Raw genomic sequence first — 24,523 nt, 5'->3', positions numbered from 1 at the left:
CGTCGACAAAACGCGATCATCAGGAGACCATTCTGACAATTTAAATACAATGCGAAATGTCATGGACTACCGCAACATTTTTCAAAGTTTCTGCGAGTATACGTAAAGAAATCGTGTATTCTTCCGTAGCAAAGAAAAAATAAAAACGCAAGCTTTTCTCATCTCGCTCTGGCTCCCAGAAAAGCAAAGTATTAGCGACCGATTATCACTTTGAGTTGTCGGGTTTTCTTTAAACGACCGCCTAGCTTGGCCTCGTTCCATGTCAAGCACGCTGACGCATATACACATGCACACACACACACACACACACGCGCGCGCGCGTGCACGCACTTGTAACACCGCCTATAGCATCGTCACATGCATGTAGGCATCGATCTGGCGATGTATGTGTTAAGTCCATTGCGAGGCCGATGGGGAAGGGCCGGTTTTCACGTCTGAGAAATTCTGAAAAATTCTGAAAATTAATAATAAACGCGCGAGAAAAAAAGGTCCACATTTATAATTAAATATTATCATAATTATGATTATACAGCTCTGCAAATTTTCGATCGTATCTCATTATCTTCTTTCCTTACGGCTTCTTAATTTTCAATATTAAATCTCAGTCAATAATTAAACGTTTTATTAAAGTTTTCTATTCGAGTACGCTTGAAAATTTAATTATATGAAGAATATCGACCCTTTATCATTCTCTCTCTCTCTCTCTCTCTCTCTCTCTCTCTATATATATATATATATATATACGCGTTCGTGAAAATTTAGTCGCGAACAGCCATTTATCCTCGACCGCTTGTAACTCAAAAGATAAGACCTTCCTAGACTTTCTAATGTATATATAATCTTGTTTCTTGCGTTTCTGTACACGACACATGCAGAATTCTATTATACACTTTCAAATTTGTTAGAACGTTATTTCTGTTTCGTGGCTTTTGCAAATCTGTATAGAATTATTATTTGTTTAACGACATTGAGCGAAATGGCGAACGTACTTTGCGAGTCTGTTCTCCAATCTCTTTCATTCGCCTTGTATGGTCGCAGTCTGGAAATATTGGAATTATAATATTGATTCTGCATTTTTCTTTCATTTACTCTTACTTCGAGATATTATTTTAATTTTCTCGCTATATTTTTATTCGAATATAAGCTTTCGTTCCTTTAATTAGAGTTACAAGATACAGAAGATCGCATTATATTAGTGTTGTCGCTCTAATGACGAATTCATTAACTTAGGAGCTATATTGCATCCTGTATATTATCATGCGAAATTAACTTCCTACAATATGTCCTCGAAATAATATATCACACATGTATGTGTCTCTTGCGTTCCTTAGACCGCCATGCTTACGTTAATCGATTTCAGGCAGCTGAATCAGCGAATCGATTCAGTCGCTTTTGTAATATTTAAAAAAAAGAATTTTGAGAAAATTAAACGAGATGAGATCAGGAATAAATCTGTAAACGCGCCCCCTCGGTGTGATCTTGCTTCGCAACGTAAATGATAAACCGCAGACTGGTTCGGAAAACGTTCCGGAAGTAGGCCTGGTCGAAAATAACACGGAGCCTATCGTAGCGGAATGAAGGCTATAGTTCGTTGACTTATTCAGAGCCGCTACGACGACATCGCGCGTCGTCTGAAATCGATATCGCGTCCGATATTTCTCGCCGGATACAGGCGCGATAACGAATGCTAACGTTGTACGCAACATGGCCGGATTTCACGAAAGCATACTCCGGGACGAATCTTATAAAAAAAATCGAAAAATAAAACCGAAAAAAAGCATTTTTTACCAAGTTTTTAAAATGTTTTATCATTTCATTTTATTAATTTTTGAAACATACTTTAATAATTGATATTATAGTATAATAAAGAAAATATACTGTAATTTTTATAGCAATTTATTATATACAATAAAAATTATACATTTTTTTATATATTCGATGGCTTTATAAACACGTTTAGCTTAAACACGGAAATATCGAATCAACTTCTTTTACGCGATGTGTAAAAGATCTAGTTTGCACACACTTTGCCTAAGAGTTAGATACTGCAACTGCTCAAACTTATTCGTATGCATGCGACATTGATCGGCTCGAGGATCGCGAGCGAGTGTTAATGATCTTATTTTTCCTTAATGAACGTTAACGTGCCGTTAGGCCGCGCGATCGGGTATTTATATACCGTTGCGTCTTTCTCCATACACACACAACGACTATGAAACTTGAGATCGCGACAACACGTTGACAGAAACAAGCATTGCAATTGAGTATAATGTGCACATCAAATATTACAATTATATCTTTAAAGAAATTTTTTACAAATTTAATTATATATATTTACAAGGTTTTATGCTCTCAACAGAGTTTTAAAATCTTGCGACAAAAAATATATAAGACATAATTTTAAAGTCTGGCTTAAATTTTAAGACATACATATATCGCGCGTATATTTGATTAATCTCAAGGTTAATTATTCCGAGGTTCTAGATGACATTTATTCAGACTCAATGCAATGCGTCGTCGAGTTAAAAAAAAAAAAAAAAAAGTCGTGGGTAGGTCAGCTTTGTTTCTCTGTTCGTGCGAATCAACGTCGCAATCACGAGAGAGGGCTTCGGAGAGACTTAACATTTTTAACACGCGACGCCCATCATCTCCGTGCATCTCCGACCGCGACCGGTCGTCTTTTTCACGCGTCGAAGGTAGAGTGACACGACCCCGCGTGTGTGCATTCTCTTCGAATTCGGTTCGGTTCGACTGCTCTCGGCTCGGTTCGACTTTGAGTCACGGCTACCACGACGGAGCTATCGACCGTTCTAGGTTTCGCGAGATAATAATAATCCGATTGAAATATATTTGGCGATGCGAGAGAGGAGCGACGCGTACTTTCGAAGAAATCGCCCGTTCACGCACGGCGGCGGCGGCGGCAAAAAACACGCGGGTTTACATGCACAAAGTTGGCCAAGCTTCACGGCCTCCCCTTTCCCTTTCCCTCTTTTACGCGCCGGTCGTTAAAATGGCTCCGCTTGTCCTCTTGTCCGTCAAAATCTGCAAACAGATGTGGACTGGTGATACGGAATGCGTCGAAGGAACATTTAGAGTTACTTGAATATATATTTTAATTTATTTTTAGCACCGATCTATTTTCATCTTATAATTAGAACGATTGAAATATCGGCGAATAAATAAAATTATCAGTAGAATTATCAATTATCGATAAAATAATCAGTAAAATTCACGAAACTGATGGGTCTCGGGAACAAATTTATTTCTGTAAAAATACACATCCGGTTGACGGTGCTTTTTTATGACATTATTTTTGTAATATCATTAATTGAGTTTATAAATATTTTTCCCGGTATATGTAACATTTAATCATTTAATTCTCTTTTTAAATAAATTTGTATATTAATAACAAATAATGAAAGTATTCTACCCCTTTTATCTTATTATATATTACTCACACAAAAAAATCGTATATGCACAGCTCGATGATAATACGACAATAATAATAATAATAAAGACATTCGAAGAATCGGAATACCCAGCACACACATACACCGGAGGATACGCGGCGCATGAAAGTATAAATAGGATTCTGTCTGGAATTTTGTCGCGAATTATAAATCATCTAAAATGGGCTTTATGCTCTAGACTTTGACAATGCCTGTCGAGAGTCGAAGACGAAGACGACGACGACGACGACGACGACGACGACGACGACGAGGAGTAGAGAATCGCGCGCCGGATGGGGCGTCGCAGCCGCTTCTGGGAGCGGCAATGAAGACAGAGAACGTCGTTTATTTTGACTTGGCGCATCAGCGAGCGCCGCCGAACGTTGTCTGTCGTCCGTATGCAATTGCCGGCCAGAATATATACCTATATATACATATATATATATATATATACACAGGAGTTTTATCGGTCATATATAACCGAGGCGAGGTGTTGATTTTACGTGAGAGAAATAACGAAAATTCGGAGCGGAATTTCTTCGCGCGAGAGAGACAGACACAATTTTTTAGATTCTGTAAATAGCGCGATCGAACACGTCTCTTTCCAACGTAACGTCTTAAGGTCTTTGTCGCGAGCGTAAAACTGTTAGACGAGAGGGTTTAATAATAGAGTAAATAGAGTTCTGCGCGCGATTCTACGAGAATGTCAAGTTATAACCGATTAAAATTGAATGTCAGTCGACTGTGGCCGACGGGGAAGGTGGGGAATATACGAGAGTCGCGAAGGTAGAATATCGCTGTCATATTCGAGACGTAACAAGATTCGGAAGCTCGCGGAATGAATAATTGCTGGTCGTGTGTCGGAGTCGTCGCGCGAGGTCACCAACCAACCGACCGACCGACCGACGACGACGACGACCAGAATGAGGGGGGAAGGCGAGGGGGACGCGACGCTGATTTACGAGGTTTGAATCACACACATATACATACGCGCGCGCATATATGCATACCGAGTAGTAAAGTACGCAAGCGGAGAACGGCCCTTTCGGTTTTTATAACCTCCAGCAGGTGGGGCGCTTTAATCGATAACGGCGTGGCTTTGGCTATCACCCGTGCACGACGACGGCAAAAATCGTCGTCCGTTCCGGGGTTTAAAGTAGCGCAAGAACGCGTCTTTCCGCCCCCGCGTCCTTCGTCCCTTCGGGATAATACGATGCCTTTAATTTTTTCTACGAAAACCTGCGAGAGAGACTTTGCTTTCGTCTCGAGACGTGTCTCTCTTTGAGAAAGTCGATATATATATACTGTGATCGTCGTCGTCGTCGTCGTCGTCATCGTCATCGTTTTCAAGCGGAGCGTAAACCGCGCGCTCGATATAAAGATCCTAAAATATCCTTTGACACGGCGTTTCTGAACTTTCTCTCCGCGACCACGTTGTTTTATACGACGCAACGATTCTAAAAATACAGCGAACACGCGGGAAGCGACCCGTGTATATAGAGAACCGCCGGCGTTTAAATGACATTTACGCGATCGCTCCTCGAGATTGAAAAGTAATTCGTCGAATTCTGATGATGCTCGCGGTCGACCTGAAACCCGGCCTGCGTTTGCAGAACGCAATATTGCGCAACAATCCGTAATTCGCTCTGCATTCTATCGCATAGAAGATACATCCTGCAACTAAAATGTTTGAAAAGTCGCAAAATTATGTTATTAGACGATTCTTCTGCTTTCATTTCGATAAGATATATTTCTTCTACAAATATTTTTATAGGTGTCGTCTATTTGAATTAATATTTTATAAATAAATGATATAGCATATTTAAAGTCTGTTATATCAATAATAACAACAATAATAATAATTATTATTATTAGTATAAAACGAGTTGATTAATAATTCATTGTATAAATTAATTCATTAGAGCGTGATTGTAAAGTAGTTGGTTCTTTCCGCTTCAAGCTCTTATAATAATTCACAATTGTTGCTATGAGAGAATGTAAATTGTTCGTGGGAGAATTTTTGTACTTTTCTTCCAGGCGCATTTTTTATTATTTATCAGTACAATGACAATCATTTTTCTCGTTTTCTTCAATTATTATTTACCAGTCGTTATATAGATAGAGTGAGCGAAAACTTGAATTTCCGTTAAAAAAATCTGGAAAAACAAGCACAAGTGTGTCGGAGGATTAAAGAGAGAGAATTCACGATAAACGAGACAGTTTTATTGTTACGTTTCAGTGAAGCTCGCGATACGAAATCGCCTCTACTTTCGCCGTCGCGCTGCTTCGCATACGCGTTATAATCGATAGCTGGCGGAAAAAGAGGAACAGTCGAGCGAAAGTGTGCACGCACGAAGCAAAGAGATGCGAAAAGAGCTATCGGAAAAAGGAGGCGAGAACGAGCGAGCGAGCGACTCTTGCTTACGAAATCCATCAATGTGCGCGCGCGCGCTGTTTGCTTCGCCGAAAAGTCAAGGCTTTTGTCAAGGATGTGACGGTCATGCACAGTCGTTGTTGGATTATTTGAAAGTACTTTTGAGTGAACTTTCTTGATAAATTCTACCAATTTGCATCTGTATTTTTATGTCAGAATGCGCTCTCTCTCTCTCTCTCTCTCTCGATAATATTTATCAAAAATATTCTATTATACTACTAGAGATTAAGGGGTAAGATAAAAGTTAGCTTGTTCGTTTCGATGCATTTAAATAAATAAAACATTTGTTCCTTCGAAAACAATAGAAAAATAAGTAACGACTGTGTATATTTAGATAAAAGGTCTTGAATATTTCAATATCCTTGCCAGATCGGTTTTGTTTATATCTAGTATTTTTGTGACAGATACATATATAAACTTCATCAGGAAATAAACCCTCAATATATCTACACGGATAAAAATTATTTAAAGATTAGAGACAATTATCGCGTAAACTGTATTACGAATGCATTCGGTCCTTTTTTTTCGAATCGAGGAGGCCAAGATTTTCACAGAATGTACGAAGCACCGTGGACCCGCCAGGCGAGTCAAGGGTTACACAGTCGCTGGTAACCACCTCTTCGCTCGTCGTCAGAGGGAATGAGCTCTCTCTCTTTTTCTCTCCCCCCGTTTCTCTCTGTCTCTCTCTCTCTCTATTTCTCTCTCCATGCAGCAGCGCCGAGAAGTGGAACTCGCATGCGTGTAGCGTGTTGTTTGTGCAGCAGGGAGGAGAGCCGCGGCGATGTGGAGTAGTCTTCGCCGGGCTCGTTGATCAAGTGGTGTTGGAGGGAGAGGGAGAGGAACGCGGTCGCAGTCGGAGTGGGAAGGAGATGCGAGACGCTGCGCACCAACGGTGAATGGGTAAAGCTAGGGGCAGAAGTGGGGATGTGTACGCGGCGGCTGCGAGCGACAGGGTTAGCGGGGGGAGAGGATACGGATCGAAAGAGATATCTGGACTCCATGATGTAAGGAGACAAGGGGTGTGCTCTTACGCGTGTTTACGTTAGCCGGCCAATAAGATGTCCTCCAGTCTGGCCGCGTCACTACGAAAGAGCTTTTCAGTAATACACACATTGAAAGAAAGAGAGAGAGAGAGAACTTATATATATATATATATATATGAACGCACATGCGATTATTGAGATACATCTCGTCTTCGATGCCGGTCTTAGCAATTGTCTTTTACCCTTGATGGTAGCAAAAAATGGATAATTAATAGCAATATACATATAAGTCTGTTTTAGAATATCGCGTATATCTGTCAATTCTTTAATAATTAAAAAAATATTTGCGTTTTATAAATTATACAATTGAGAAATTTCACCGTTGAAATATTAACGAAGATTCCATTAAGCAAGATCGATACTTGCGATATTATTGAATACTCAACGAGAACCCAAATTCTTTTACATTGTTTCGCGCCACCTTTGAATGCGATGAGATATATATATATTACCGTTGTATCAGAATAGAGAGTGGGGGAGTTGGATGCGTAATTTATCTTAAAGGAAACATCCTCAAGGTGGACGACCAAGTGTACCATTATAGTGCACGATGACTCAGCTTGTAACGCACGAGTCGTAATGATACAAAACGTACGATTAGGTTTCAAAAAAAGTTCAACATACAAATGATTAACGATAGCTATCGAAACAGAAAGAGAGAGACCGCTTATTCTTCGATATCGTGCGTAATAAATATTTATATATCTATTCTTACGCACATTTTTTGAGGTATCTTGATTTCCACTCTTTTTTCCCAACTTTTAGAAAAATTTTACTTTAATAAAATCATTAAAACATGACATTATATCGTGTTCTCGACGCGACAGAATTTTGATTGTCGAGCAGATTAATTCTATATTATATTTGAACACACACACAGAGGCTTTTATCGGGAAAACATTTCGACGATCATGTAGAGGCCGTTGTTTTTGCCGCGCTTAACGAGGAGATCGATCGCGAGAGAGTCCTAGACTGCTCCCGTACAGCTGATATTTGCCATTTTTGTTGTTGTCGCGTATTCCAAGCTCGCGAGACGGATCGACCCGGGTCCCTTCGACACGGCACCGGCGGCGCAATTCAAAACGCGTGTCAGATGCTTTCTCCCGCAGTATTTCCCACTGCGCGAGGATCGATCGCGCCCCCATTGCGTGCTTGGTACACGTATCCCGACGTAATTGCCGTATCTCTATCGGCTGCTGCGGATTTCCTGCATATGTTTTACGCTTCTTTATGTGTATGTATGTACGTATGTAATGAACGTTGCATTCGAGATTTGCACAAATTTTGTTTGTCGTTGAACGTCATTTATTTATGCACGCGAGAAATTTCTGAACGATTATTTTGACGATATCTTGGCCGGCTTCTCGCAACAACTGTTCCATTTGCCAAAACTATAATTTGAAATATTAAGAATGAGAATTTAAGTGTAAGGGGGGAAGAGGAGATTGAATTAATCAAGGAATTAATGGTGACAATAACTGTAAATAAATATAAACTTTGATGTAATAATAGTTGTATCGAAGAGAAAAACTTTTCTGGCGACTATCATACTTTTATTCTTGAAAATACAGAAGAGATAAATAATCTCGTTTATTTATCTCTCTCCGAAGAAAAGTGATATAATAAGATGTGTAAAGTTTTCAGTTATCGTAAAATTAGAAAGTTTTTTCTCTATGTATTCGAACAATATATTATTCTATTTTTCTGTACATATCATTTCTATCTATTTCTAACGATATTTCACGCGCGTCTTTATATTTCTATACATTGTCTGAATCTACCAACCATATACAGGGACAGGTCAATAACCGGCCATTATCGAACACTTATCCTAAACCTGACGCAATCGTAATTTCTTTCTACCACATCGCGTATTTGCAACTTTGCGGATAATGAGCATGTAATGATGGTATCGAATCGATGCAACGCGCATCTCTGTTTTTTTCTCTCCTACCACGTCGGTTTACGTTCGATCACTCATTTGCATGTTAATTCGTCTTCATTTATAGTTAGCGTACGTGGAAATACACGGGTCATAATTGCCGTCGATTACGCGGAAAATAGAGAGACCGAAACACACAGAATGTTCTGTGAAGTTACAAGTGTTTCGTTATCGCGTGACCGGTTAGGTACTATCGTGTGCACCAGCTCAGTCTGTAACGTAATTAGTTTCCGCAAGTATTCGTCGTTCCGGAGAAAAGAAGCGGAGAGCAGACCGATTAGTCGCAATGAAAATCTCGGTGTAATATTCATTTTGTAATTACAGCGAACCTTTCGAAATTTCCATATTAATTATATACAAATGTTCACGCACAATATCGAGAAGCTAAATATTTACTGTTATTTTTAAACGTTTCTCATTTCGCATTCTAAATATGTGTGTATGTGTGTTTAGAAATAGAATATAAAATCCCCGATTAGAATAATTTTTAATTTAAAATTATTCTAATCAGAGACTCACCGCCTTTTTTATGATCTCGTGACGTAAACAGAGAAAAAAGGGGAAAAATTTCAGGAGTTACGAAATCAATATGTGTAATTAGCACAGGAATGCACACTTTTTTCCCTATAGATAAAAATTTTAATTTAAACCTAAAATGAGGATTGCGTCAACGTTATCACAACTCTATTTCACAACTCCTGAAATAAAAATTTATTCCCTCGCTAATCGCTGTTTAATTTTCATCAATTGGCATCGGTGAAACATGTAATGATAAGAATCGTACTTTGTTCCAGGAGGAGGGATTAACTGCTGGTGTCGGGGAAAAGAGTGAAAATTCTCGGCCACTGAAGTCGGCACCGGGAAACTCGGATGGAAACGACGCCGAGAAGAGAGAAACGTGGAGGCGGCGGCACGCAGAGGGTATCGAGAGAGGCGCATCTAGTCGCATAAAAGGCAGATGAAGGAGAGGAGATGGACCATTCGTTGTGATCTTGTCGGAAGGGCGCGATCGTGAGACCGAATAGTTTTCCTTTTCGCGGTCGCTTTCGGTTTCACGATTTTTCTCCTGTGTGCGTCGCGCATGTTTTTCGGGATTTCCCTGTCTCCCCCTCTTTCTCTTTCTTCTTCTCCTCCCTCTGTGTACAAACTATAAAATGACGCAAAATCCTCGCCGACATCAAATGACAGGATTATAATCGTACAAGTAAAAAACAGTCAAACTGACAATTGTATCGAAAACAACTTTAATTTCTCTACGCGATTAATTCAAAGTATCTCATTTATATTTATTAAATACAAAATTTTATTAAAAATTATTTTTTGTATATATTTTTTTTGTATATATTTTTTAATATATTTAATATTATCTTAACCCCTGGCTACTCCTTTTATTAGTAACAATCCTAAATTACTCGTAATCATTTATCGCGAGTATTCGGTATCAATTGTACTAGTCGCACATTAATTTTGGTATAGTATAAAGTATAAATTTGTATAAATTTGGCTCTTGCCCAAAATTTATCGGGTGAACCGATGGGGTCCGACCGCCAACGACGGCGATGAAAACTGAGGCGACTTTGGTAGCACGGTTCCGTCGTGGGAACGATAACGAGCTCTCCGCCGTGGCGCGGCAGCAACGGGGACGATATTAATAACGGCGATGACGAGTCGCAGGTGGAATACAGAGCGCAGGAGGTGCGCGGGTCAATGAGGAAATTCTCGGGCGTGCGAGGTGCGCCTACCTTGAATGCTACTAACAGAGGGGGACGAATGTATGTATATGAGAGAGAAAGAAAGAGGCAGAGGGGACGGTAGGATGGTAGGGATAACCGAGAGCGGAACGAAATGTACCGAGCAAAAACGAACGACGGGCGCAACAAAACCGCCGCCGAGGCGCGAGGCACGCGGATCGGAGAAATATGCGGACCTTTGTGCGAACAGCTAAACCGGAAGTCGAGCGGACAGCGCGCCTCGTTTAATCGTTCGCCACCGTCGATAGGCTCAGAAGGCGACGGCGTGTCTCGCACAATTACGTCTAGGTTGACCGAATCGAAAGTTTGCGGAATCGGAGAAATTCTAAATTTGTCTATCTGATCCCGTACGTTGTAAGAATATTTATCTTTAACTAATGTTGCAAGGAAACATATATGGTGTGTACGAAATAAAAACTTTTATCGATTTGTGTATAAATACATATGTCGACGCTTGAATTTCACTTTTACGGCGATTTAATTCGAATGAATATTCATCAAAATTCAACAACAGTTTACTACAACAATGGGAAATAATTATTAATATATATTCTTAATTAAACGCGCCTATAGTATATCATTGTATATGTGTATTCCATTTTCGTGTTCTTAATATTCAAATATTGAGAATTGTTTAAATTAAAATCATTTATTCGTCGAAGATTACATTTGTACTAGAGAGAGAAAAAAGATGTAATTTTTTTTGTAATATACATATACATAATATACATACATATATCGATACATACTTCGATATTAATAGCATCGTGCCTCCATTCCACGTGAAACACGTGCAGCGCGTGTGTCTTCTATGTAATGACGCGTATATATACATACAAGTCTGTCGGGTCGGTGCAACGCTCTTCGATTAAACAACGCGTGTCGTGGTTATTTCGCCGTAAAACGAAGCCGACGACGACATCGCGACGCGATTCGGAATACTCGGGATTGCGTAATCGAGGTGTACTAATCTAGGAAATCGAAACCCTTCGTAATTATTTGGCGTGTATGGCCGGAATTTAAATGCCATTTCTTGCAAACTTATTGCGGATGAAAATAAATATGATATAATAAAATAAACAACGATGGGACATTCGAACGTGATATAGAAATGAGATGCAGATGAGACAATTACGTGAGAATATATGCATTTGTATAATTAATATAAATTTTAGGAAAAAATAAATATAATCTCTGATAAGAATAGGTGCTCTCTCTTGAAAAAGAATTTTCTAAAACAAGAGCGCGAACAAACGATTCCTCCATTTTTCGAATCGGTCGTTCGTCTAATCGGTTTTCCGCGATTTCATTATCCGCGCTTTACCGCGCGCGCATGCGCTTCGTAGTAGCGCGAAGTTGCTCGCGTTTGCTCCGAACATCGCCGCGCGACACGACACGACGCGACGCGTTCGTTACCGATGCGTTAATTCGACATTACCCACAACTCGGTCCTTTCCACAGAGATCACAGCGGAAGCGGCGACACGAAGAACAGGCGGAGAAGAAAGAAGAGAAAGAAGAGAGACGTGAGTTTGAGCGATTCTTCCGGGCGGTGTCTACGCGCGTGTGTGGTGCCGCGTGACGGTGCACGTGCACGCGTGTGACAGTGCGCGGGTGCGACAGCAAGGGGCGCAAAGGGGGGAGAAAAGAAGAAGAAGAAGAAGACGGCGAAGCGACGAAGGGTGAAGTAAATACACGCAAGTGCGTGACGGAGACGCGCAGGAGGAAGAGAAAGAAAGCGGGCCAAGGGGACGACGAGTGTCCTCCGCGCGCGCGCGCGCGCACGAGACGCGAATTATGCTGCGGAGTGACGTGGTGCGAGTCGTCGTCTCACGGATCGACCGGTCGATCGAATTCTCGAAATAGGATACGCGCCACCGCCGGCGTGGTTCCCGCGTGTGTGTACATATGTGTCAGGGCGCGCGCGTGTGCGTCGTGACTGCCGCACGGAATCATCGTCATCGTCATCGTCGACGTCGTTCACCCCCGGTCAGGCCGGGTCGGTGAATCTTCGGGCGGAACCCTCGACCTGCCGCGGGAAACTTTGGATCCGGTTCGCTTTCCACGGCTGACGTCATTACCGGTGAGTTCGTCTTTTCTTCTCTTTTTCCATTTCTTTTCCTTTATTTTTCCTTTCGCTGCTCTGGCTGCTCTGGCTGCTGGCGCGACCGAACGCGATTGTTTGTGTTTGCTCGGAAACAATCGAGAAATTTCACATCCTTTTGCGAATCGAATCGAATTGCCGGCGATTGAGGAAAACAATGATTCAGTATAAGATTTTTTACGGTATACCTTCGGGAAGTTTAATTCCCGATATGCACGCGGAAGAGGAGCTTGTCGAACGTCGCGTTTTATATTTCGTTGCGATCAAAATTATAAAGGTCACCTGCATTCTTCCCTGCATATCCAAATATAAATTTAATTAACTCCGGTATTTGCCCTAAATACCACAATTAGGCACATGGATTATGTCTGTAATCTATCAGAATTCTTTCGTTTTTATATAAGTTCTATTTCTTTTTCTTATATTGTTATATAAAATAGATCGATGAGGTAAGCTTAAAGTTCCGTTAAACTTTGGAATTTTGGAGTAATCTCAAAGTTTAAGTCGAGTCTATCTAAAATATGGGCCGTAACGTAACGTTGCGAATTTTGGATACTTTATAGATAATAAAAGTTATACGCAAAAGTATACTGCTAAACGCACTTTACAATTCGGTTTTCATAAAAAATGAGATGATATAATGATCGCGTTCTCATCTCCACGAATTTCAAGAAAAACTGCAGAAGGAATTAAGATAAATTAATTAATTGATCGTTATACATCGCCATGAATATAACATTCGTTTCTTGACGACCGTTCGTCTGGCGTGGCATTAATTATCGCAATGCCGTCGGGAATATAGCGTGCGTACACGAAATACACGCGTCGGCGAGAAAGTCCGTAATTACAGTAATTTGGCTACAGCTCACGGACGCGCAGTCTAACATATGAAAATGTCGAAAAATAAATACGTCTGCAGCCCTCGGCGAATCCAGTAGCCGTCATTAGCAATATTATTTAGAGTGTTTACTCCTTGAAAAAATATGAAAAACCTGGAATTTTTAGGGATTCCTTTTGTTCTTGGAAAAATCAGAGATGTGGAATTTTATTACTTGAAAAATTTTTTTAAAAATTTTTGATAATTTTGCTCTTATATTATAAGTGCCAATTTACTGATCAAGTTGTGAATTAAATGTGTGAAATATATTATAAATATCTTACATTTGCAATGTCTTGACAAAGATATTGAACATACAGTACATATTCTTTATTGTAATTTTTAGTGTTAAAAAAATTAAAATGTTTATTTTATACAAGATATATTCACTTTTTTAATACATTTTCAAATCTAGCATTTGAAACGTAAGTGGCTTTTTATTTTTCTTTTGTACGAGTGGAAAGGATTAGAAAAAATGCACATAATTATTTTAAAGAGTTGAACCTAAAAAAAATCTCTAAAAAAATTCTCATTAGCTGGAATTTTGAACAAAAGTACCTGGAAGATTAAGGAATTTTTAGATAAAAATTTTTAACTTATTTTTTAGATACAATTTTTAGATATCTCTTTACAAGGATTGGAGTAGACACTCTGTCATTTCTTCTGCAGCACAGTATTTTACGCTATTTTGATTTTTATCATTATCGTTTGTGTGCGTGTATATTAAGAAATATGATCTTCAATAGGACAAATTAAAGAAGTACCACACATTGTTTTCAATTATCCACAATTATCGCGAGCTATAATTTTCTACATTTTTATACATTTCTTGCTGATTTGAACCTAACCTAACATAATTTTTCTAGGAAGGATTAAAATATAATTTGATAATTGTATCAACAAAGTAACGTTAAATTGTTCGCCAAATTTCTTCGCAAAATTGAAGAGGGACGATGGTAAAATTAAGGAAAAATTTGTTTTTTTTTCTTCTGCGAGCATTTATCCCGCTAACTTTTTTAAACTTCTGACCGCGCGCGAAACCGGACGTGTGTGTCTGATCCTTTCCAGGGAACGACCTGTCGGTTGGCCTGTGTTGCGTTCTTGCAATGTGTGTGCGTAAACTCCGCGCTGTGCTAGGTACTCCGTCAGGCGAGTCCGTCGTTCTTCTTTTCCGAGCGTGAGGAAAGATGGCCGCCTGTGTGTACAAGCCGCATAGTTTGCTCGTCTCTCTCTCTCTCTCTCTCTCCCTCTCCTCTCTTTCTTTTTCTCTCTTTCTTGCAGTTAGAGGAGACGCAGACGCTGACTGGCAGGCCGACTGACGGACGGTTTTAGAGAAAGTCCAAGTTAGAATGCACTAGGGTGTATAACGAAGGACATATGTCTATTACCGAACAGTAATTTTTAGAATACGCGTGATAAACATCATTAACGATTTTCAGAAATTTGAGTTAGCTTCCAATCATTGTGTGTGTGAAAGAATATACTGAAATGACGATTGTGAATCGTACACAACTGGAAACTAGGAAGCTTGAATCTTAATAAACGTATTATATTTCATATTTCAAATTTCTAATCTAAATTAATACGAAGGATTAATACCTTGATGGGAACATGAAAATAATTTAATTTAATTTAATTTAATTTAATATATTTAATATTGTAGAAATAAAGTTTAGAATTTCGCGATTTCATCAAATTGAGCAAAGGTAGTATATTATTGAAATTATTATATTAAATTTTAGTTTTACATCTAATCTTTATGATCTTCTTATTTGATAGAATAAATTTTACTACGATGCTTGAGTATGATGGCGAAATTCGATCGTTTTCTCGCAGCGACAGTTTTGCTGTGGCAAGAGTATAGTAGTAGGTAGAACTCTTTTTTTCTTCGCCGCATACTCGAATGAAGTTTCGCAGCCGTGGCTTTCTCTTCGCTGCGTTGGATATAGGTTCGCATCTGGCGTCGATATGTGTGCGCGATGTTGCCCTTAATTAATTTATTTTCCCTCGTTTCCGCGCGTGTTTGTCGCGGTCGCGCGAATATCCTCGATCGTACGTCTCCCTTACCTTCGTTAATCCGATATCCTCACCACGAGGAATCAAATCAATTTGAATGTATAACATAATCAAATTAATGCTAATTAATGTTAATTTGTTGTTTCAATCCAGAATTTACTGCTCCTATCAATTAGCAGGAAATTGATAAGGATAGGGGTACTGACTTAATCTCCATCCCCACTTTCATTCAAAAATATTTATAATGATTTATAAAGAAGAAAATATATTAAAATCAATTATTAATTGATTGCTTTAAGACTTAAAATATTATAAATGGATTTTAGAAAGATTTAATTTTTGTGTCCGACACAGAATCTTATAACGATATGAAATCCTTATAATCTCTTTATAATCTTGATATCAAATTATCTCTCAAATTATCTTATTGTTATAGTTTCAAATTTATTACTTGCAAAATTTGAGATTAGAGCAATAAATTCGCACTTAATTATGCCGTACATCCGAATTCGATTTCTCCTGATGGAGGTATCAGGTTAACGGAAGTTTCAAAGTGTCCGATCACTAATACTATCACACGCGCGTGATTCACAGACAGGCGACCGTCTAATGCAGCCTGGTTAATGGTCGGTCAGTTCTAAACTCTAATGTCGCAAAATGATGTAAAGTGACTCTAGAGACTATATATAGTATTTTCCGCAAAGCTAAGTGAGCAATTAAGTTTACGAATAATAAATTAGCAAAATTATATGTATCGTTCACGATAATCAGCTGATCAGTCTCCCACTGGCCTTTTTTTCCTTGGCCGCTCCTTCATTGATACGTTACACAAGACTCACTTGTGAAGACACGGTTAATCATTAGAATATGATGATCGCACGGCACTTTTCACAATATTTCCAACGTTAATCGCACACGATGCCGCAGTTTATTTTATATCGCGACGGGATATAACGCAGAAAATCACGTTACACACGAAGCTATGATTAGCTCGGCACTGGAAAATCGCGCGGCCGAATTCACACAATGCTATCTCTCTCGCGAATTGTATACACATGAATTTTACATGTATATATGTATGATAATTTCACTGGTTCTTTTATTATAATGACTTATAATTGTATAATGAATCGTATTTTTTAAGAAACATTACACGACATATATTCGGCGCTTACTTTCCTACACTCGAGTCTCGTCGCAAGAATAACAACAAAGTGAGCACGTATAAACGATAGCGTCGAAATTTTGCACGATGATTGTTTATATGCGGTCGCTTTGTTGACATTCTTGCGAGGCTGAAAAGAGTATAACAAAGCGAATAGTTTCAAGAATCAAAATACAATCGCAGTTATTCTTACAATTATTATTATTGTAGTAACACTGTTGTACTACTCGTTGCAGTTATAATGAACAGTAAAATTTATACATATATATACATATAAAATGCATGTTTATATATTATTTGTTAACGAGATAGCATTTTATGAATTCGATCGTGCGATTTGTCGAACGGATCATAGGTCGATATTCGAGTTATAACTGTGACTTTTGCGTCCTCGCTTTGCAATGTAAAATAAAATGCGCGTCGAAAGTGCTATGCAAAATGTGCAATCATATTTTAGTGATTAATGCGCGGACGATTGCAATTTAACCATTTTCGCGAGTGAGTGTCGCATGTGAGCATCACAAAAGAGCAGCATAAAAATAAAGAGATATATAGAGATGATAAAGGAGGAGACGTTATGCGGAAAATAATATATGTGGATACGCAATTTATAATTTTATTAATTTGTATTATTTGTTATATGTATAAACTTTATTGTTATGCTAAAAAATTTGTTATATACTTGTTAAATTTGATTGCTTGCTTATTTGCCCGGTAATATAAACTGGTGCAATAAACTCGGCAATGTATGTAACTTGTTTTGCATCATTTTGAGACATAAGAGTTTTAGAGCCAGCCAATCATATAGACTATGTTTAGACGATTTGTCCATGACTTGCGCGTATGGTTAGTATTTAGTGATTGTGCATTTCAAGATCTCTGTTAATCTGATACCTTCAAAGGCAAATTCGGATATATGACATAATTATATAATTAAGTGCTAATTTATTGCACAAAATTTATCTCAAATTTTGCGAGCGATGAATTATTAGTTTTGAAATAAGTTTAAAAAAATAATCGTTTCAATTTAATGCAATTAATTGTTTTTCTTGGATTTTCAGATATTTACGAATTACTTGTGCTCTCGAGACGTGCCAAATTTACTGCTCATTGTTTAACTTAAAAAAACAATCGAAAAATATAGGGATATTCTATAGTTTACCGTGCAATATTTGTGAAATCTATTTCTTAGAGCAATGAACTAATAATTAATTTTGATATATTTGTTTATTATTTACGATATTTACGTTTTTTGAAAATAACAGCGTAATGTTAGTCAGTTTCATCTTTGATATAAATTTTTTGCTAATTGGTGGAAGCAATAAATTCAGGATTACACCAACAAATTAACACTCATAAATTAGCATTCATAATTATGTCATACGTTCGAATTTGATGTCTCCTCCTAGTATAATAGGGGTGTCAAGTTAACGAATAAGGTGTCTCCCTCGCTTCTCGCGCACATCTACCCCGGTTGTTTTAGATGCGTAATATTATATAGGACTCCGATATCGATCCCGCATATTCCAGTATAAAATAGCCGATGCGTCGCGACAACCGAAGAGATCCGAGACACGAAGAGTGGGAAGTGAGTTAGAATGGAACGATTCCGGGGAAAGTGTGGAAACAGAATAGGGGAAATGGAGAGGGATGCGTGTACGAGAGAAAGAGAGAGAAAGAGTTGCGGAGAAAAAGAGAAAGCGAAAAAGGGAATATATGGAACGAAGACGAAAGAGATCTCTCGGCAACCCGCGGAAAGTCGCCACACGGAATGTACACACATACACATACATTTGTCATTTTATATTTTTACATTTGTCATACTGAAAATTTGTTCTCTTTCTGACACAAATCACATTCTGTCTGAATAACTGTAGGATCGAGGAGGGCGATAAACTTATGCAAATGTATCAAAAATATCATAGTATAGCCGTTCTATTGATTTTTCAAATAAACGTGGATTTGTAGAAGACATTTCGCAAAATTGTGCAATTTATTGGCTGATGATACGCGTTTGTGATTATAGGAGAGTCGAGAGGACAAAATGTATTTCGTCAATTGATTCAAGCGCACGTTGATTCAGAGATAAAAAGTCGCGCAACAAAAATATGCTTTTCGTCGGCTTCGTTCCTCTCTGTTCGAAGCGCATCGAGTAGTTCCGCTTTAATAGCGGAATATTGTTCCAACATCATTTTTTATTTCACACAGAAAGCAGATACCTAATACACGCACATGCATATACATATACAATACACATATATGTATGAATTTATATGTATATATATGCCATTCGTAAGATTTGCCGCGTGCGAGCGTTCTGATAACCATACCGGTGGATATGACGTAATAATGTTCTCCCGGGGAGAGGAGAGAGAGAGAGAGAGAGATTACTTGTCACCCCATCCGGTTCGTTTACACTCGCTGTGAATGAGATCTCGAATCTAGAGCCGGATATTTTCTCTTGAATTTTTATTATACACACACCCTCTCCCTTTTTTCTTAATTATCGCAATATTTATTTTTTGCGCTTGCAATTAATATTCGAGAGTAATTGTTTCTGTGTTTTTTGTCAGTTCCATATTTACAGAATTTCATTATAAATAATTGATAGAGCTCCGGCTTTCTCTCTTCTCTAGAAAAGAATTCTAGAAGTTCTCTATGTTTAATTTCTTATATTTAAGAAAGAAATTCTGTCGCTTAAGTTTAGTGCCCATTTGAGAATGACTCTCGACAGTACTTCTCTCAAATGGATACTCTCTCTCTACTATAACCGTAAAATTGATAATCTTTTTCATTTTAAACAAGAATTTTAGGAATTGAGTCGTACTACTTTAAGAGAGAAATTTGAAGCACGTCCTCTCTAGCATTTCCAAGAAAATTTTTTAAAAATTATCCGCGTCTTTTTTTTTTTAATGAATAACAAATTACGAATAAAATTCTGTCGCAGTGTAACACAGAGAGTTGCGTATAAATACAAACAACATCAACCCAAATTTAGCTCGATGATGAAACGATGATTAAGTTTCTCCAACTGATTGAATATATTTCTCATATAATTTCACTTGTACAGCGAAAACTCCCGAGTCTAGCGTGTTTGAAACGTAGCTCGATTCAAACATCTGCATCTACCTCGATTCCATCTCTGTCTCTGCGAAACTTACGTCACTCGTGAATTTCATTTGCTCTCGATTCCTTTTCTCGCTTGCATTTCTCCCGCTCGCACATCGATTACTATTAGAGTGCCGTTATAACGTCTATTGCACATCGCTCGCGTCGCGGACTTTTCCTTTCTTTACGGAATTGCGGTGGGTTCGCGTGACAACGGTTTGCCGTCTGCTGTAGAACGAGCGCACTATATGGTCTATAAACTATCCTACTAAAGTCTGCAACTTTATTTCTACAGGCGGTTCTGTCTTTCTCTATATTCTCGTTAACACTAGGATGAAGTTTAATTGTCCCTCAAATATTTCAATGTATTTTGAGCAGCGCGATTTTAATCAATTTATTTAACGTTTGTTTCATGGAAAAAATTTGAAAGAAAAATAATTATTATGGTTAAATTAAGCGATGTCTCTATGGAAACTTTATTTTTAATTTTAATTAAGAGGTTGTATATTATATTCTAAAAATATTATTTTGTTTTTAACATTAATTGGCTTTAATAAATTAATAATTAAAATAGCGACATATGTATGATACTATATTTTTGTTGTTATATATAGCTGTGTGAATTCCTTAATCTTATTTTATTTTAAGTCGTTACATTAGAACTTCTCTTAAGTAAAGTATGCATAAAGTGCAGTTCGAGTATTTTGAAGTTTCTTGAAATCTAATCAAAATTTTATGTTAAAAATATACGAAAGTTTTAATCTGGCTTATTTTTCTAAAATATTCTAAAAACTGTCATTGTACTACGATATTTTCAGTTCATAGCACCATTATATATTTTCTTAAAATTTCATCAGAAACTATAGGTCGTCAATTATCACTGTATTCTTCTTTCGAAAGGAAAATATAGTGGTTTTAAATTGTTGAATTTTTAAAACATTGGGCGCATTCCATGTCAGTGTTTTTCAAGTGTGATTCTATGATATTTTAAATCTAATGGAGAATCTAATGTAAGATACTAGCTATTCTGCATCGTTACTATATTTGTTGTAAGTAACATATAGATTTTTTCCATAAAAAGAATATATCGTTCATTAGAGTTCTCTTTTGCGTGTGTTTGCAAATTCATATATATATATATATATTCACATATTTATATTTATATTAATTATTTACAAAAATATATTAGCGCATCATTAGCAAAATAAGGTTCAACTTGTTATATATATTAAATACTTAAAATTTGCAAGTTCTCTCTCTCTCTCTCTCTCTCTCTCTCTCTCTTATATTTAAAATTGATTGATAATAGAGAAGATTGTCTTGTAGGAATTTGAGAAGCATTGTTTTACAAATAACGTTATATTACTCAATACATTTTGACGAAAATATGTGCATAAATTTATGCACCGCGTGGAAACTGCACACGTTTGTGTTGTATTACGCTTTATCTGTATGCAGCACTTATTCGTCCACCATATTTCCTGCCGTCTGACATGAATATATGTATTACCATGTGCCTCAAATTTATTTATGCTAGCCATGTGAGAATTTCTATAAATGTGCAACTCATGCCGGCGTTGTACAAGGCGTCTCGCGATGTCTGTAACAGTGATCCAAGTCGATCTTTTCGACAACTTTGAAATTTTGTTATAATGAAACTTGCATGCATATGTCGAGATCTCGAGATAATTAAATTTTCACGAATTTTGTCATAATGTTTTAATCTCGCAATTTACAGCAATTACATTTTCGCGTCTCTTGTATTTCGTAATAAAACTTGAAAACTTGTGGGTGTATTTGATATTCCTAAAATACTTAATTCGCACTATTTTTCTTAAATTTTTTATCTTATATAGTACACTTTGTGCCGTTAAAGACATAGAGTGAATTGACAAGAAATTAGATCAACTTCCCGTTTCAGATGTAACTGTAATTGCATACTTATGCGCGATACGCGTTCGCTTAATCTCCATACCTGTACAATTGATATAATACCGCGTCATTGCGAAAGGGGAAAGACACGGTAAAGTTTACCGGGTAAACAGACCGTATGCGTTTCCGCAGTGTCACGACTCGTCGCTATTGATGCATTAAATCTATTCACGCCGAGTGGGTGTATAAAAAACTGATGATAATTGAGCGATATTAGTGACGTGTGTGTATATGTATCGTTATGTTATAATTGATCCGCTAATAATGGTCATAGTGGTCATAATGATCTACCGATAGTTCAAGTCCTGCGATTGCGATGTTAAAAGGCAATTCTCAATTGATTCATGTATCGTATTTAAAATATATAAACATGAAATTTTTTCATAAAAAGCTTTTGTTGTAAAATTCCTTAGTTTCATTTAACGACAATTAAAGTTAAAAGTACACATATAACATACCATCAAAAAAATAGTTTTTACAAATGTGAAAATATGTGTATGAATTCATAATTTCCATTAGCCTCTACAATTTCCATAATTCTCGTTCTATAAATTTTAACTTTTTCAACAACTCAGAGAGAATTTTTTTCTAAAATTTACCTTAAAAACTATGGTAATCGTGGGACAATATGGCATTTTAAAATATTTTATATACATACATGTACGAATATATATGTATATTTATTTTTATTATATAATAAAATATCAAATACACTCGGTTAGATGTTATTAAAGTATTTTATAAAAGTATCTGTAAAATTTAAATAATTTATTAATAAGTAATATTTTTAAATTTTAATAAATGTTAAAGAGTATCAAATTTTATTCTTTTAAATGAAAATTTTTTAAAAGTAATAGAAATAGAAAAGATAAAAATAAATTTTATAAAAACAATACGATATATTTTCAGTGGTTTAGTGATACTATTTAAAAAAGTACAGTCTATATATTTATAAAGAGAAATGCGTAAAATTGTGCTACACAATCAAGCAACTATCCATAATATTTACACATAGATGCCAAGTCGCCAGGGTTATTAAAAACATGAGAAAATTTATAGTTACGTTAAAATATAAGGAAAAATGTTCTCCGCCAATTTTTATTTTATAAATTTTTCATTTGTCGTTTGTATTTATTTTATAGATTCGAGCGTGATTTTCTGCAACTTTGTACTTTTAATTTATCATAATTTTTAATTTACCCTCTCTGTGATTCATCTCGCGCTTCGATTGTCGAAGTAATTTCGCGATTCGAAATGAAAATATATTCTACAGCTCCGATTCGTGTCTGTTTCAGTTCACAATGCGCTAGGGGTGATGGAGACAGTGGGCAAGCAAGTTGTAGGCGGACTGGGGGGTCCGGTGGGTCCTGTGGGCCCAGTTGGGGGAGATTTGCATCACCATCATCACCCTCATCCGCACGCCCATCCTCCGCATCCGCATCCCCACCCCCACGGTCATCCCCATGGGTCCCACGGTCATTCGCTCGTCGGTGCGACGTCGAACCCCGGTAGAGGTCAAGCCCAACCACCCGTCTCGCATAATCAGCACGTACCTGCGAGATCCACTTCCGTGCAGCTGCACAGGTAAGTCTTTTCTATTGTATATTAACCACCGGAATCGTCGTTCTCGACGGTTCTTAATCACGCGAGAAAATATTTTACGAACGCGAAAATAGAAATGGTTAAAGATTACGCGATAACGTCTCAGAAATATATTCCGATCCATCGAGAAAGGCCACCGAGATGAATCGAAATGTCTTGCGCATACTTGCTGTTTCGATAAACAATTACATGTTTACACACACAATTGTATTTTTCCTTAATTATATATTAATTAATTATATAATTCATATAATAATAATATTAATATAATAATAATTAATATTAATAAAAATAATAATTAATATAATAAATAATAATATCATAATTATATTATTCTCTAATTAATATTATTATGATTTTATATCAAGAGGAGCTGTTTTCACTTATCTTATTCTTCTTTCTTTCCGCAAAATTAGTTTTAACAGAAATATAGGCCTGTTAGAATATCTCTCTCTTGATTCTATCGAAATTCTGGAAACGAGTCGCATTATATGCAGTGAATAGAGAAGAGGAATTGAAAGCCGATACGATCGACAGCGCGGCATATGTATTTTAAGAAGGAAAACGGACGAGGTCCGACGTTAGGGATCAGGTCGAAACGAGGAAAATGAGGGAGGGACGCGTGCAGGAACGTTCCAGGCAGGTGCCAGGAAAATATCCGTGCAAAATGGTATAGGACGGTTTAGTAGAACGGTCTTTCAAAACGTAAAGCTGGAAGAATGTTCTCTCTTTTCAAATGTTCACTCTGACGAAGATCCAGATCTGTGCGAGAATATGCATATATCCGCGCCGGTAAAGATCGCGATCGTCCTCCAGAACATCTGATTGTATATGAGAATATTATCACGTGTGTGTCCGGGCCCCGTCGAGAACTAGGCAGATTTATTCGTATATTCATTACGAGATTGCTCATGCAGGATGCACACACATCCGCGTTTTTTTCATTTAAAAGTCGCGATACAAGAATAAAGACGCGTTTCGCGAGCTTCCGATTACAGTAAGTCTGTTGCAGCGCAAAAGAAAAAACACCAGAGAGACTTTATATAGCTATTGCGCCGCTACTAGTTATCTCAAAACGCGCGTCATCGCCGTCTTAATAGC

The 24,523-nt window shown here is 37.4% G+C and overlaps 1 protein-coding gene across 14 annotated transcripts in view; it reads left to right on the top strand.

The window, feature by feature from the left end:
* Positions 1-24,523, top strand: part of Smr (nuclear receptor corepressor smrter) — a 92,903-nt gene that overhangs the window by 18,088 nt on the left and 50,292 nt on the right. For 5 of the 14 annotated variants that reach the window (XM_083036206.1, XM_083036205.1, XM_083036217.1 and 2 more), the window contains exons 2-3: positions 9,663-12,701; positions 23,116-23,404. In XM_083036206.1, coding sequence (XP_082892332.1) covers positions 23,136-23,404 — 269 coding nt within the window. In that variant the 5' untranslated portion in view covers positions 9,663-12,701; positions 23,116-23,135. Of the gene's footprint in view, positions 1-6,576; positions 6,784-9,662; positions 12,702-23,115; positions 23,405-24,523 lie in introns of those variants that run through there. The other 9 variants (XM_083036204.1, XM_083036214.1, XM_083036213.1 and 6 more) reach the window with 5 other exon arrangements.

The sequence above is a fragment of the Prenolepis imparis genome, unplaced genomic scaffold, assembly GCF_030444845.1.
Source record: "Prenolepis imparis isolate NDT839.2.m4 unplaced genomic scaffold, iyPreImpa1.0 SCAF_4, whole genome shotgun sequence".
Classification (NCBI taxonomy): domain Eukaryota; kingdom Metazoa; phylum Arthropoda; class Insecta; order Hymenoptera; family Formicidae; genus Prenolepis; species Prenolepis imparis.
This window is presented reverse-complemented; position numbering and strand designations above follow the sequence as displayed.